Raw genomic sequence first — 16,799 nt, forward strand, 5'->3', positions numbered from 1 at the left:
GAAGCAATAAAGTTGAGGCAAGCTTAACAATGTAATCAAGGCCATAATACGAAGACCTGAATCGGGGTTAGTCGTCTGTGAACCAGACCAGTTGCACTAGGCGTCAACAGCTCGTGAAAGGAATCTGAGTATTATTCATAGAAGAATTGTTAAGTTGAGGAACGTACTTGGATTGAACGTTTATATGTTAAAGTACGAGAAGAGGTGTGTGGGGTATTCAGCTCAACAGCTCAGGGGACTGGCGAAGCTCGAAGTTTAATTGTTAAATTAAATAAATTATTTAATGGACTTTAATATAATTTATTTAATAAACTTAAAATGATTTATCTTATAAACTTTAAATAAGTTTATTTTATAAATCTAAATTAGTTTATTTAGTTAAGTTATATTTAAGTTTATTTTATAAATTAAATTAATTACAATTTAAACTTAAAAAGAAAATAGAAAAATAGAAAAAGAAAAAAAAGCAAAGGAAAAAGGAAACAAAAAAAAGAAGGAAAAAGAAAAAAAAAAACAAAACAAAACAAAAAGAAAAGAAAAAAGAAAAAAAGGAAAATAAACAGAAAGCAAAAAAAACGTGTACATCTTTTTGTTATTAAGTACATGTACTTGTTACTAGTAGTGGTAAAATCTGTCGCCACAGGTTGCCCCTCCCCCTGTTGCCACACAATCAGCTACTCCCTCCTGTACCATTGTCGCCACAGAGAAGTGGTGTAAATAAAGTTAAGTACAAAAGTATGTACTATGCTGTCGCCACACACACATCCTGTCGCCACAGAGCTTAAGGTACCTGCTGTCGCCACAGAAATCTCAGCCACATATTTATTGTATAAAGACTACACTTTGCAGCAGATCTGATCAGTACTGTTTATCTTCTTCTCCAACAAAAAGAGAGCTGATAAAACAAGAAGCGGAGATTTACATATGAGTTCAAGCTACTTGAATATCCGTTTAACTTCTCACCGGAGTAACATTATAATGCCCGATTTAATTCTTGTATATTCTTATGGGCATTATAATCGTTACCCGGTAATTAAATCCTAGTATAAACAAAAGCTAGATTATTGTATAAGATTTGATTTGTAAATCTTTGTAGTAGCTAGGAACTTTATTGTTCTTAGATTGTAGCCGATTAATTTATTTACCGGAGTGTAGCAACACCCTCGAGGATTTATATACGAATATATATTTCCCCGAATATCTTGTGTTCCTCGTTTTTATCTTTCCAAACACTATTCCTCTCAAAAACACGAAACCACTAACCGAGCACTAAATATTTTATCCGCTAAAGATTCGAAATAATTTTTAATTTAGTGATTATCGTATTCAACCCCCACTTCTACTGATAATTCGGGACCTAACAGTCACTCCTCTTGAGCTTCATTCTTCGTTTTAATGGCTTGTCCAACGGAATCATTACCCTCACCCTCAAATAGTCCCTCCATACTCCCATAAAATTATTAGAGTCTGACTCCACAAAGTTTCCAATGTAGTTACCTATATCTTTAATTACTCGCTGAGACATGAACCCCGGATCCATTCCATGTATCTGCACCCATAACATAATTTTGTTTATGCTTATTGTTCTCAGGGTTATATCCTGTTTTCAACCTTTAAAAGACCAACTGAAAACGTCCGAACGTTCATGGACTTCCGTCTATCACACGCTTTATGTCCACCTCATGATAGAATTGGAAGATGAATCTGTTTGGCTGCAGTTCCTTTACGTACATTCCTTTCCCCGGACGCCACAAAGATGTCATCTTATGTTGCATTGCTTGGAAGTCTATTGGTGATTATGTCAAGAAGCGGCCTACCAAGCACCATCGTACATTAATCTCCGCATGTTCTTCATCTGGTTCCTCATACATCAGTCCCCCCCTCCTCTTCATCCTCTAATCTGATTAACGCAAAACTATCTTCCATCTCCCTTGTTGGGTCTTTTCTTTCTGCCATCGAAAACTAGAACAAGAAACACACAGTACTATGACTGACAGTCCTTTGACAAAAGACGTGATAAAACCCGGCTTACTATGCCATAAGGCAAGATTAAATTACTATGCAAGGGGCAAGTCTTTTCACTTACTAACAAACTAGATTAGTTCCCGGGCCGATACCCGGTTATATTATAATATTTTCTAAAAAATTATTTTGAAATAGCTAAATTTAATTTATATATGTTAATATTCTATTCCGAAATAGCGGATTGAACGGCTAGCGAACTCCGGCAAGAAAACGGCTTTTATCACAACCTTGATCCCCAGGATGGGAAAAGTACCGGCCCGGACCCCAAAAAAAAGAGATCACCATCGAGACATTTTTAATACATTATAATGAGAGTAGAATAAAATTATAAACACAGAAATTTAAAAAATAATATTATAATAAAATTATAATAATGAGGAAGAAAAAAATGAGAAATAGGTAAGAGAGAAATGAAAAATGGTTAAGAGAGAGAATTAGTGGAGGTAATAAATGAACGGTTTTTACCCATGGGTCACACATTAAGCACAAACTTCTATAAATTTAGCTTGTTTTGATTGATCCAATACTTCTTAAGGATGATGGATCCCCTGCATTTAGAATATATACACTCAATCAAAATACTCCAAAATTTATAAGTTTTAGTGCTTAGCATGTGCCCATAAGCACACACTAGACAAACCCATAAACGAAAGAGAGAGGTTGAAAGTAAATTAAATGAGGAGGAGAATTGTTAGTGAAAGATGACATTATCAAAATTGACGAGAGTTTGACACTGTATATATGATTATGTAAGCTTTCAAGGAAAGCTTGACACGTAAGGTATAAGGTATAAGCTGTATTTTTTTATTATAATGTAGATACTAATAATTACTAATTAAAAGGTGATGGAATAATTTTACATGAAATTACTTAAGAAAAATATCCTACATCATACATATTTGTCTCCATGAGACCATGACACAAAAATTAAACATTGCACAACTTCTGTACAAATGGAACACATAAAATCACATCTCCAATGCATTTCATGTTTCAACAACAAAAACACAACTCCAAACAAACAGTACACAGTATCTCTCTCTCTCTCTCTCCCTCCTCTCCTCCCTCTCTCCCTCTCTCTCTCCCTCCCTCCCTCTCTCTCTCCCTCCCTCCCTCTCTCTCTCTCTCTCTCTCTCTCCCTCTCCTCTCTCTCTCTCCCTCTCTCCCTCTATCTCTTTCTCTCTCTCTCCCTCCTCTCCTCTCTCTCCCCCCCTCTCTCTCTTTCTCTCTCTCTCCTCTCTCCCCCTCTACCCTCAGTCCTCTCTCTCTCCCCCTCCCTCTTGCAAACTAAAAATATGTCTTCATCTCTCTCTCCTTTCAATCTCTCTCCCCTAACACCAAAACCCAACCTCCCCTCCTTCAAAACCCCACCTCACTTCCACCTCCACCTCATCAAAGCCTCATCTTCACCTCCCCCAAATCTCTCTCCTACCCCACCTCCCAAAAAGTCATTTGCTGAGGCCACTGGTGATTTCTTCCTTGGTTTTGCTTCAAGAATCATCAAGAATCGAATTGAAGGAAATGGTAATTATGGTAATGATGATATCAAGATGTTTGGGTATGATGATGATGTAGAGAGAGAGAATTTGTTTTGGGGCAGTGGGAAAGAAAGAATTGCTGCTGTTTTGGAGGATCCTTTACAGCCAGAAGTTGTCTGGGAGCAGAGATTGAAGGATGTTGAGGCTGAGAGAAGTCGAAAGACGGTTTCGAGTCCCGGGTTTAGTTTTTCTGCTGCTGGATTGTTGTTTCCTTATCATCTTGGTGTTGGGAAGTTGCTTATTGAAAAAGGGTATATAAAGGTATAAACTTTATCAAAAGTTCGGATTCTTTATTTATGTTCTTGTTTATTTGCAAGGTATAATATAGTCGAAAACTGAAAATGTTGATTTGTAGCATTGTATTAGTGATCGGTTTGATGTTGGGTTGTTTAAATTCAATTGTTTGTCTACCTGATTGTACCCTTGTATGACTGAGAGGGTGAGGGTGCGAGGAAGGGGGAGTGTTGAATGCATTCTGACGGATGATCGGTAGTGGGTTTAGAGTTTGTTGGTTGATATGGTTTGTAGAAGGACATGATCCTATAAATAGCATTTTTTTGGTGTAGCAAACTAAAAGAATTTTATGTTCAATCTTTATGTATGCGTGTGTTAATGAGACAAGTGTTATGTAAAGTATTCCTGCTCGATTACTGGAACACTTTAATGATGCATTAGCAAATTGTTTCGGTGAGGATGCATTAACCATTAAGTAAGCAGGTTGTGTGTATTTCAGGATGACACACCTTTAGCCGGTTCTTCAGCTGGAGCAATAGTCTGTGCTGTAATTGCATCTGGATCCACTATGGAAGAGGCCTTAACAGCTACTAAAGTATTGGCTGAAGATTGTAGGCTTAGAGGAACTGCATTTCGTCTTGGGGTATGTTTATTCCTAGAGGCAAATGGCAATATTACATGAATGCTTACTGTATTGTGGCTAAATATTATGGTAACAGAAAATCTTTCAGCAAATTATACAAACATATTTAGTTAGTCGAGCTGTTGAGGTACTTGTACAGGGAGTGGAAAGATTAATGTATTACAATATGGAAGGGGGTAAAAGGAAGCAGGGGAGGAATTAGAGAAATAAACTGATCAAAAGTGAGCTAAGTCTCGATGATTTGAAAGAAGAGAAAATAATAATGCAAGACATACATAATGTTTCAGTTTTGAGCAACCACGTGCATGTTTGCTGCAGCTGATAGAGTTCCTTTTAGCACTCTAGAAAAGAAAATCTTAGCTCTGGTAACCTTGTTAAAAGGCACCTATCTGGGCTTTTAGGGATTTTATGTTCAATATGTGACAAGCAGCCTTGTAACCTCTAGAGGATGCTGGTGTTGAAATGTTCTATTATTTTAATTTGGTTCTGAAAGCAGAAAGGTAAGTGGTCAATGATTTTCCTAAGTTTGTAATTTTTACATCCTTAGTTCCTATGCTGATTTTATGATTCATCCTACATGATTCTGGTGTAGCACCATTGAATAGTTAAGTATAGTTCATATTGGATAATCCTTCCAATTTGAAACTTGTAATGGCACTTTGTTCTATTCTGAGAGCACAATATACTTTTGATTAATGTTACTTTGTAAGGAAAAAAAGAGATAAAGGATAGATGTTATATTTAAGCATAAAGTTTGGCATATGTGGTTTATTTAAAAAATTTCACTCTGAAAGATATTTATTTGCACTATTTGTACTCAAACAGTCAATAATCTATTACTTTTAGTAATGCACTTATCCAAAATTTTCAAGCATTGATCATCCCAATTTTTAATTTCCAGGCTGTTCTCAGAGAAGTTCTTGTGAACTTTTTGCCGGATGATGTTCATATAAGGTCCAATGGAAGGGTCCGAGGTTAGCAAAGCTCTTTTTATTTTAGAAGTATGTTGAAGTATCTGTTAAAAATGCCTACAAGGGAGATATATGCAGTTTTATATAACATTGGTTGATCTTTTAGAAATATTGAAATATCTTTATACAAAACTCCCTCTTTGTGTGTGTTTGTGTGTGCTTTTTATTTTATTTTTTTAAATGAAAAAAGTAGCATCATAACCTGGTGCTTACATGCTTAATGTTCTCATTGGCTGTACTTCATTTGGTACTTTTGTTATTCAATTAGCTGGATAATGGAAATAATTGTTTTTAACGGGTCTCCTTTGTTTTAAGTGCTGTTTTGTCTTGGGGTTAGTCAAACATGTCGCGAACTTCTTGTCCATGCTTTTCCACCATGCTCGGGATTCACTAAGCTGTAGTCTTAGGAAACCTCTTTTATTTTTAATTTAGGCATTCCACAGGACATGTTTTTCCACTGTCCGCCTTGCAAGGCGGCTTTCTAATAGGATTGTCACCTCCACAGCTCTTGGAGAGTTTTTCATTCAAAAGGTTTTGGTATGTTTCTAGAGTCCAGGGGGAATGCTGCTATAAAAAAGGTATCTCTTATGTTTCGATTTATACTGCTTTTCATACGAGGGCTTCAAGAGGGGTCAAAGTAGCGACAAGTAAATTAAAAGCAGCAAGGTTGTTCCATTTACTCTTGGTGAATAATGCTGAGTTGATTAGAACAGTAGGAAAGTTTCATGTGGTGGAAAAAGGGCCATTGGAACAAAATATTGAGAGAAGAAAATGGAAATCGTCAAAGCCAGCCAACTTTCTTACGAACTTCACCAACTGGGCGATTTGGTACGGATCTTATTTTCTGCAAAGGAAATATTCTGAGCCATGCAGTAATATTAGACTTGGCACAATCTATACAAGCAATACCAGTGATCTATGCCTAGAATGTTTTGCTAGATCCTAACTGGACCTGCCCCTATTATGGACTATACTTTCAGCAATAGATAAATGCAACCAGCTAATTCAGTATTGCAAGTTCTTAGAGGCATTATCCTTGCATCTGAGTTGGATATCCTGCTTGGACCCCTCATTGTTACTCTTTCCCACGCCTTTTGAACTAGCAAGGAATATTACTGTATAGAAGTCATACACCGCAGTCTTGTCAGGGAGTTGTTTTTCTGGTTATATAAGTCGCATGCTCTTTCCCAAACCTTTTGGACCTGTAAGGAGTAGTGTATAGTACAGAAGTTCTACACCTGGAGTCTCATTAGGGAGTTGTTTTCTGGTAATATAAGTCCCATTGTTTTTAGAATTTAACAAATGAATATAGCTCCATTCATTCTGTTCACAATATATGGTATATACTATTATACATGAAGTCATGTTTAATGGAATTATACTGAAAAAGGATCATGTTTATCCTATAACTTTTATGTTTGTGTGTGGTGTGCCTTCTCATTAAAATGTTTTACTGAGGTATATATGTTTGCCTAATAAATTAGGCAAGTGCCATTACTGGTGTTGGCAAAGTTATAACTTTATTGCTACATCGTTTATTTTGGTTATATGTTCTTAAATACAAGCCCTGGGCAGGTTTGTGTATTAATTAATGCAATGAAAGCTTATTTAAATAGTAAGTTAAGTTAGCATTTGTAACCCAACTTTAGTCATAATAGATATAGGTAATAATATCATTTCATCACAGTTGCTGTCACACAGATTCTTTGGAAGCCCATAGGTCTATTGGTTGACCAATTTGACTCTAAAGAAGATCTCATCAATGCAGTTGTCACATCATCCTTCATTCCGGGGTACATATTGTATTTTTTTTACTCATAATAGTGCTAAATTATTTGCTGAAAGTTATAAATTGAATGAATATCTTGCAGATATCTTGCTCCAAGGCCAGCTACAATGTTCCGAAATCGTCTTTGTATAGATGGTGGTTTGACATTGTTTATGCCTCCGACATCTGCTTCTGAGACGGTATTTCCTTGACAACTTATTTAAGAAGTTGTCACCTTTCTGCATTTTAAGTCAAACATACACCCTTTGAATAGTAACCTTCAGTGTGTGTTTATGTGCATACTCATACATGTTTCATTCAATTTTTTTTTAAGATTTTACATTTATTTCATGTGCCTTTACTTTTTAAGCCTACACATGAGATTTGTATGGTCTAATATTAATTAGTTTTGAATTATTTTCTGAAGTATACAATAGTGGGAACTGGAAAGAATGATTGTCACAATTCACATATATTGCTCTACTAAATTTGTTATTTTATAGTGTGAATATGTCAAGGTTGGGGGTTCCGTAAAGGTGATACTCCCTTGTGGTCATAATATATGTGTCATCATAATGATGAAACTCATTGCTTATGTTTATTATGTTTTTTCACTTCTTTTAAACAAAACATGTCAATATAGCTCAGACCCCTCCCTAAACCTTGTTTTGATACATGTTAAGTAACCATCTCATCTAAAACCTAATCTAAACCTAACCTTAAGGTGTTAAGAGTAAGGTCTTAAATAGAGTCGTCGTAATTTTGATTCCCTCCATTGTTCATCTGTTCAAATTCTAATTTCTTTGTGCCCATGCTGTGCAACTCAGCATTTACTATTTGCATTTGTACTCCTGCCCATGTATAACTAGAGAAAATGTATTAATTCTTTTCTTTGTTATTGTCCTGCTCTCCATATGGACAACCTATTAAATTTTCTGTTTTAGAAATCATAGAGTGTAAGCCATACATTACTGAATTATCTTGGCGAATACCTCTCTTGGTATTAAGAAGTCTGAGGGTATGAACCTTGGTGGAGAGGTGTGAGTATATAAATTATTTCCCTTAGAAAAAGTTTCTGTTCGATCAAGTAAATTGATAGGTTGCTATATAGGTACGCGTGTGTGCTTTCCCTACCAGTCGTTTGGGACTGCAAGGAATTGGGATCAGCCCAGACTGCAACCCTGAAAATAGGGCTACTCCTCGGCAGGTAATTATTACCTAAAAATTGGGTAGTTCTTTCTTGTATATATTATTCTTTTATAACTTCTTCTTTGAGGGCATTATTCTTTTTAACTGTACTTGTCTTCTACAGCTTTTCAAGTGGGCACTTGAGCCAGCAGAGGACTCTATTCTGGATAAGCTATTTGAACTAGGATACCTCGATGCAGCTGTGTGGGCAGAACAAAACCCAGTTGAGATGCTTGTGGAAGAAAATACACCACTACAAAATAGTATCTAAGCGGTAAGTTTTGATATGAAAACACACGATTTCCCTTTAGGCTTAGCAGTAAATGAACCAATGGAAGTTGGAACCATCCATATATCCTGGTCAGGAATAGGTATAGTTATAGATTACACAAGGAACACAAACATGTAGTAAACTCCAAGACAATTGTATATAGTAGTAGGGGTAGCCTTGGGACATTAGAAATCATATACAAGTATGTACACAAATATAGTATGTAATCAAAATCAAGCAATGAACTAACAAAGATTTCACAGTTCCAGCCTTCCAGCTGTTTATTTCAGCAGTAACACTTAATAACTAGATAATTGAACACGAAGCTCTATTATCGTAGCTCACAGTACATTCTTTAATTCTTAAAGCGGAATGAACATTTTGTCATCTTACATCTAGTTGAATTATGATGAACCACAATCTGGGATAGCATAGAGCTACTAAAGATTGCTCCAAGATCATTATGATGGACAAACTAATATATCGAGGCAAATGTAGAGCTAGCTGTATATAATCATATTACATGGTCGGTGTTGTTTTTTTTAACGTAGCTAATGTGCAGCCGCTACCCTTTGGGGTGCGCACTGGATAAACCCTACCTACGGGTTTACGTAATAGCCTGCAAACCACGTGAATCAAGATAAATTACATTTAAGCGACGGGCTCTGGCTCAGGAGCCATAGTCATAAATTCTCCTCGATTCGAACCTATAACCAAGAGGATAATTATTGTCTTTTTAACCAACTGAATCAACCCTTTCGGACACGGTCAGTGTTGTTACGGAATCCCTCGAGCACAAATAACTCAAAATTGAGATATACTTCCTGATAAAACTTACAAATGATGGACCATTACTGTTTAACTCTAAACATTCGACAAAAAATTATAGAAGCTGGCAATCAGATCTCTGCTCCTTTCAAACTCCGTGCCTTTACATTACACAATACTGAGAAAAAGAAGAAATGGTAGATCATCCTCTGTATTACAACGTAACGGAGGCAGTAAACATGGAGGTCACAAATGCATCTGTTGAGAAGCTTGAAGCCTCGACAAAACCTGCTGGATTCTGTCATGATTCATTATATTATCCATGATAAAAACATCCGTAAACAATGGTGTAAACTCAACATGTAACATCCACGAGTTAGACAATGACAGCAAGGCATGCGTATCCGTTTGCAGGAACATCTGGAGAAATTGTTCTGTTGCAATATCAATCAACATTATTAAGCTATCTTCCCTCCACGAAACTTGCACAGGCCCTGGTTTCAGGCCATCTTCGAGCATTTGGTGTCAGGCACGTTATAGCCTCCTTGGCTTAATTAATTGTCCTAGTCAAGAATCAAGAGTTAGAAAACTGGCGAAAAGATAAAAAAACAAAGCTTGCCCTTGCATAAACCATCTTTGATCATGCAAGAGCTACCATATTAGATTTGTAGCCTCCCTTTGCCATGGAAGTGTTCCGAAAATTGCAGAGGTCATTAGTAAAGGTGTCACAGATGACAACATTTGGTTCAATATCTTCAAATAAAAACCAGCTTTTAAAAAACATTTATCTGCCTCGCAAACCTGTTCTCCGGAAGAAGGCATTTATAAGAGTGCTACAGGTAACAAGAGTTGGAACAAAAACGCTTTTCATGATCCCACCGAGCATAGAACTCCCATAGAACTACGGGAAGAACTTTTGGCGCAAAGCAAGAGCAGATGGATCATCCTTCTCCGTATTTAGTACATCCAGGATCATTGATGTGGTATACGCATCCAGTGAGAAGCCACGACCACACGGCCCACATATTTTCTCTTTAAGTGCACAGGCTTCACTGTACTTCTTATTCTGAATATACCCACGGATAAGAGTGTTGTAGGTGACATCATCTGGAAAACAATTTTTAGCTTCCATTTGCACAAGCAATTCATTTGCTTCATCCAGCAATCCTCCTTGACAAAATCCTCGAATCATCATGGTGTATGTCTTGACATCTGCTTCCAACCCAATCGACGAAAGGTTATCAAAGAGATTTCTTGCCTCGTTAAGCTGCCCGTCGATGCACAATCCATTTATCAGGATACTATATATGTAAATATTAGGAACCAAGCCATTGCTTTCCATTGCGTGAAACAAGGACATTGCTTCATCGATGCCTTTTTCCTTACAAAAACCATCTAACAAAATGCCACAAGTCACTATATCAGGCACAATCCCCATACTCTTCATGGTCCTCACCACTGCCATTGCTCCATCGATTTCTCCTCTCAAACAATATCCATGCATTAGTGTATTATACGTAACTACATTAGGATATTCACTTCGTCTAATCATCACTCTAATTACATTTTCTGCATCTTCAACCCTCCCTTCTCTACATAAGGCATCAACTAAAATACTACTCGTATACACATCCGGAGAAATATTTCCTACTATCCATCTCTTTCAACAACCGCTCAATCTCTTCCCATCGATAAAACTCACAAAGCCCCTGAATTAACGAATTATAGGTAACAACACTACCATCCATCCCGTCATTTCTCATATCAATAAAAACATCAAGAGCATGATTCACTAACTTCCTTTTACATAGTCCGTCAATAATACTCGTATAAATAACTACATCCGGTTCAATCTCGTTAAATCTAATCAACCTCCTAAACAACCCCCACGCCTCCACAGGCGAATGCAGCCCTTTAATAAGAACCGTATAAGTAACTGCATTAGGCCTAAAACCACGCTTGATCATCAAACCTAACATCGAAAACCCGTAACCTATCATATTTAAGCGACAATAACAGTTAATAACGGTACTAATCGTATACGTATTAACAGGAATGTACAATGCACACATTTTACGATATATCGAGACAGCTACAGAGTATTGTTTCATTTTAACAAGAGCAGTTAATAATTGCGTAAAGTTAATAACGGAAAACAGAGTGCGCGTTTGGAGCATTTCATCGAACAGGTGGAGTGCATCATGGAGGTTTTCGAAACCTGCTTTCGAGTTCTTGAGGAGTAATTCTTGAACTTCTTTACGCCGATTTGTGGAGAAAGGTGATGTTAGTGTAAAGATTGGGTTGGTATAGCAGAATGAGAGTGGAGCTCGTAATGGCAATTGTCTAAACAAACATAAAGCCATTGGCGTAGTTAACCTAATTCTCGAGTGAGCGAGAATCGAATTCAAAACCCGGAACAATTGCATATAATATTGGGAACTCCGTTTGTACAATCTCTTTAATACTTTCTAATCTTTTTTTATTAATTGTAAAATATTAAAATGAAGAGAATTTATCAAAATACTAATTATTCTAAATTTTTTTACGATTTTACTATCTTCCGATTTTTTTTTGTAAAAATACGGAATCAATCAAAATCAACCAGATATGCAACTAGTTGGATAAAGTTTTTTTGGTTGATTTGAGATTGCATGTACTTGCAGAAACTCGTCAAAATTGCATGCAGTTGATTTCAGTTGCCAAAAAACCGTATTTTTGCAAAAAAAAATTGAAAAATAGTATTTTTGCAAATTATAAAATATTTTTGCAAATTTTAAAAAAAATAACAGTATTTTTGCAAAAGTGTTTTTAGACTTGGGTATTTTTCAAAAAACCCTTAAAATAAATTTGTGTAAATTATTTTAAGGAAAAGCTTGAACTGAAGGCCTCAAGGCCCAACCTTGAAGCCCAAAGGTTGTCTAAACCAAAGATTACTAAACATACATTCAAGCCTGAAAGCACAAATCGGAGTTTTTCTTTTATAAAAACAAGTTCATGGGTCAGTGGGTCTTCATGAACTATTATTATTCGGCAAAAATATCAAACTGATCACTCATTTCATCCAAATGTATCAAATAGGTCATTACTTTTCAGATTGACTCAATTTAATTACCAGTTTGAAATTTTGTATCAATTTAGTTATTTAAAAGTTAAAATTTTGTATCGATTTAGTCATCGGAAGATGATTTATTTGATACAAAATTTCAAATTAATGATCAAATTGAGTCAAACTGGAAAGTAATGACACACTTGATATATTTGGACGAAACGAGTGACAGACTTGATATTTTTCCCATTATTATTCTCTATCAAATCGTTATATAATGTTAATTTTTCAAGATATCACTCCACTAAATTTCAAATATGTGTTATTATTATTATTATTTTTTATTATTATTATTATTATTAACTCTTACCATTATCATTTTTTACATCAATAACATATAGGAGCCTGAAATGATTACAATGTAGTAATTCTGGTCATTCTTTATTTATTTGAACAACTCGTCATTCTTTATTCCTCTTGATTGTTTCCAAAAACTAAACTTAATTTGTCTTCTACATTCTTAAATAATCCGCTTTTTTCAACTAATATTATAATTTTGATTAGATTTTCTGACTTGACTGTATGTACAATCTGAAAAAGTAGGAGACGCTAGCACATTTAGATTTTTCTTACTGTGTTATATTTTGCATTTACATTGTGAAACAGAAATACATTGTAATTTGGCCTCTTGCTCAGTTTAATCATGACTCTGTCACTGTTAAATATATGATGTAAAATAAAATATGTACAAATTGAAATACTCTCTGCGAAATTAGGACTACATTGTATTATTTTTCGTTATTAAAAATGAAAACATACATATATAAATGGGGATTTGTATAATATATCCCAAATTAATATGGTACTTTACAGATATATTCTCTTTTGTTTAATAATTATTAAAATGTCCCAAAGTTAAATTTTAACTCTTATATAACTCATATACATATAATTAGTTTATATATTTATATATTTGTTTACTTAAATTGACTAAAATATCCCCAACATTTTACAGATAAGTTAATAAACTAGAGATTAGTTTTAAGTAATCACGTAACATGACCCGCAAAAATTTTTTAGATTAGATGTCTACTCCTGCCTTTACCAGCCAGTTATTTTTTTTATCAAGTGTCTACACTCCCGCGTAATACACATACCCCTACCTCCTCTCAGTGTTTTCTCATCACTTGTGTTCTCTCATAGTTATGGAGAAGGAGAAGATTCAAGAGATTATATCATCCAATCCTATGAGGTAATATTTCTTGATTGTTTACTTGTTATTCTCTTTTTCTAAATTTAACAGTTCTAATTGATTTAATAATATAATTGCCTTTTGTTAATTATAACAGAGATTCAAGATCAACCTTGATCTGTAACCCACAAATTAGGTGTGTAACACCTAAAAATTTGATTTGTCAATCATCCACCAAAGTATACACTCCAAGAAAAATTCCACGTTTGATTGAAAAGGCTAACATACTAAGGCAAAATATTTCAAAGATGGTGCTGGATTTTGAACGTCATGTTGAAAAGTTCAGCCTAATATCTGAAAGCCGTGTTGCGAGTAATCAAGATTTTGTGAATATGGATGTTGATGGCCTAGATCCGAATTTCTGGAATTTGGTCTCTGAAAAAGTTGATAATGTTGAAAAAGCATTCAGTGTGATTCAAGAACCAATTATACAACTTGAGAATTTTGGAGAAGATGATTGTCATCCTGAAGATCAACCATGGAGCCAATTACTTATGTATAGTGAGGGTGAAGATGATACAGAGTGGGGTGAGTTTCTTTATCATTTTAGCATGAAAAACAGAAGTGATGATGAAGATAATGAGAAAGAAGTTGAAGGTAATGTTCCTACTTTAACAAAGCAAAATGTTATAGTTAATGACAATGTGCCATCTGATAACTTTTCTAATATTCCAAAAAGTAATGTTAGTATTAGGCCATTGTTGAATGATAGTGATTTTGATGATTTTTTTTGCTGCTGATTTGGTGGATCTCGAGTTGTTTTCTGAACCAGAAAATGATGAACAAGTTGTTTATGATAAAATTGAAGTAGGTTTGCAATTTTTGGACAAGGCTGATTTTCAAAAATATCTTAGAAAATATTGTGTATCTAATAGGATAATATGCAAGTTTCATAAAAGTGACAATATTATGATCAAGGCTATATGTCAAAATTTTGGACAACCGATCATGTGTCCCTGGTTTGTATACGCACGGAAGATCCCTGGTGAGCCAACTTGGAGTATAAGAAAATATGACCTACATCACACTTGTGTTGGAGATCCTAATGGAAAGAATTCAAGTGTAAATCATGAGTTTGTGGCTGAGTATTTGAAGTGCATTTAGGAATCATGATTTGTAAAAATGAGTGTGTAACTGGTTCTTATTTTTAAAATATCTAAAGCCTAGGTTGGATGAGCATCCGGTAGAGGCAATCAACTTCATATCTAACAGGCAAAAAGGATTGAGGGAAGTTGTTCATAAGTTATTCCCCACTTCACCACACAGGTTTTGTTTCAGGTTTGTAACTACATTTTGATATTTCTTGTTACCTAACCCCTGTAATACATGATTTTGCATTAATTTTTGAATTGATCACAGAAATATGTTTAAGAACTTCAAATCACATTTCAAAGGTTCTAAACTTCACACTATGTTCTGGAATGCGGCCAAAGCTTATAAAACTAAACACTTTGTGGTGATGTTCTTCATTACTATTTTTTGTGGATTCTAATAGTTTTCATTAATTAAAGATTGCTAGATAAATACTTTTAATTATAGGCACACATGGATAGTATGATGGTGGAAAATGTCAATACTTTTGAGTACTTGATGGGAGAGGATCCTAAAAGCTGTTGTAGGGCTTTTTTTGATCATAACAGCTTTTGTGAACACTTGAGCAACAATTTCTCCGAAAGTTTTAATAACATGATTACGAAAATTAGGGAGAAACCTGTTTTTATATTAGTATTAATGTACGGTCAATTGGTCATGGAGTTGTTTTTCAAGAGAAGAACTGCATGTGTTGGTTGGGATTATGGAGATATGGTTCCTAGCGCCAAAAATTACTAAAAATAATGTTCAAGAAAACAGGGGAGTATAAAGTAGCAGGAGCTGTTGTTGGCAAAGTTTATGAAGTTAGAAGCATTCGCTCTTCAATTTTCACCGTTGATCTTGATAAAAAAACATGTAGCTGTGTGCAGTGGAAGTTGAGAGGTTTCCCTTGTCAACATGCAGTATGTGCTTTACAACAGATCAGACCTAATTGGGTTAAGTAAGTGTTCAATTAAATAAATAAATAATAAAATAGTTGTTAATACATATCAATATTATTAATTTATTTTTGTGGATTCTCAGGTATTGTGCTAGATATTATTCTTTGGATAATTATAAGATAACACATGCATCAGAGATGATACCTTTGGAAGGTCCTGATGATTGGGAAGAGGTATTTATATTAAAGGGTTGATATATTAAATCATATAAGAAATTTTTTAAGATAACTAATAGTCATTATTATTATTTTTGTAACCTGGAGCAATTATTGTCCCACCTTTATTGATTAAGAAACAAGGCAGACCTAGAAAGAATAGAAGAAAAGCTTATGATGAGGCATTGCAGGAGAAAAAAACAAGGTGTTGCAGCAAGTGTAAGCAACCTGGGCATAACAAAATACGTGTGGTGGTGGTCCTATAGGCTCTAACTCAAAAAGAAGAAGGGTTATAGTGGAAGTAGATAGCTGAATTAGTTTATTTAGATTGTTGATTTTTTTCCATAGTTATGTTAATTACTTTTGAAATTTTTTAATTGTTTTGACTGGATTTTTCACGTGGTAATGAACATCTATATATTTAATTTTACGAGGATGATGATTTTTAGTGTGAGACACAACTAAAACAAATAGTGTCGGACATTGTTAAAAAATTTCATGACAAGAATGTTATAATTTGAATTAATTAATTAAGTATTCTACATTATTATAATTTCACAAGAAGTAAAGTAGTAATATTTAAAAATATAAAATTTATGAAGTTAAGACTAAAGGTTATATATGTCATACAAACATGTTAAATAGTAACATTAACCATGTTTAACATAAAATTGTTAAAAAAATTGAAAATGTGATATGTTTATAAATAAAATTATAAATGGGACATATTTATAAATGGATATTTAAAGTGGGACATGTTAGGTCACACTTTAACTGTAGAGGGGGTGAATACAGTGTTTATTACAATCAAATCAAACTTCAAGAACTTATGTAACAGAAAACAAACTTTATTGAAACAATAAACTCTGTTACAATCTGGAACTGTTATCTCTCAGTGATGAACAAA

General features: G+C 34.6%; 2 protein-coding genes across 2 annotated transcripts; one reads left to right on the forward strand and one right to left on the reverse strand.

Annotated features, from left to right (window-relative positions):
• Positions 1-3,147: 3,147 nt before the first annotated feature.
• LOC141668430 (uncharacterized) lies at positions 3,148-8,900 on the forward strand. Its single transcript, XM_074475318.1, has 7 exons — positions 3,148-3,824; positions 4,297-4,440; positions 5,342-5,414; positions 7,099-7,204; positions 7,283-7,379; positions 8,291-8,386; positions 8,492-8,900. The coding sequence occupies exons 1-7, from the start codon at positions 3,321-3,323 to the stop codon at positions 8,636-8,638; spliced, it is 1,167 nt and encodes a 388-aa protein (XP_074331419.1). The 5' UTR covers positions 3,148-3,320; the 3' UTR covers positions 8,639-8,900.
• A 644-nt stretch (positions 8,901-9,544) lies between these two features.
• LOC141668431 (uncharacterized) lies at positions 9,545-11,815 on the reverse strand. The gene is made up of 2 exons (XM_074475319.1): positions 10,208-11,815; positions 9,545-9,969 (listed from the first exon to the last, which is right to left on the reverse strand). The coding sequence occupies exon 1, from the start codon at positions 10,956-10,958 to the stop codon at positions 10,308-10,310; it is 651 nt and encodes a 216-aa protein (XP_074331420.1). The 5' UTR covers positions 10,959-11,815; the 3' UTR covers positions 9,545-9,969; positions 10,208-10,307.
• Positions 11,816-16,799: the final 4,984 nt, after the last annotated feature.

This window comes from Apium graveolens, chromosome 6, assembly GCF_009905375.1.
Source record: "Apium graveolens cultivar Ventura chromosome 6, ASM990537v1, whole genome shotgun sequence".
Lineage (NCBI taxonomy): Eukaryota > Viridiplantae > Streptophyta > Magnoliopsida > Apiales > Apiaceae > Apium > Apium graveolens.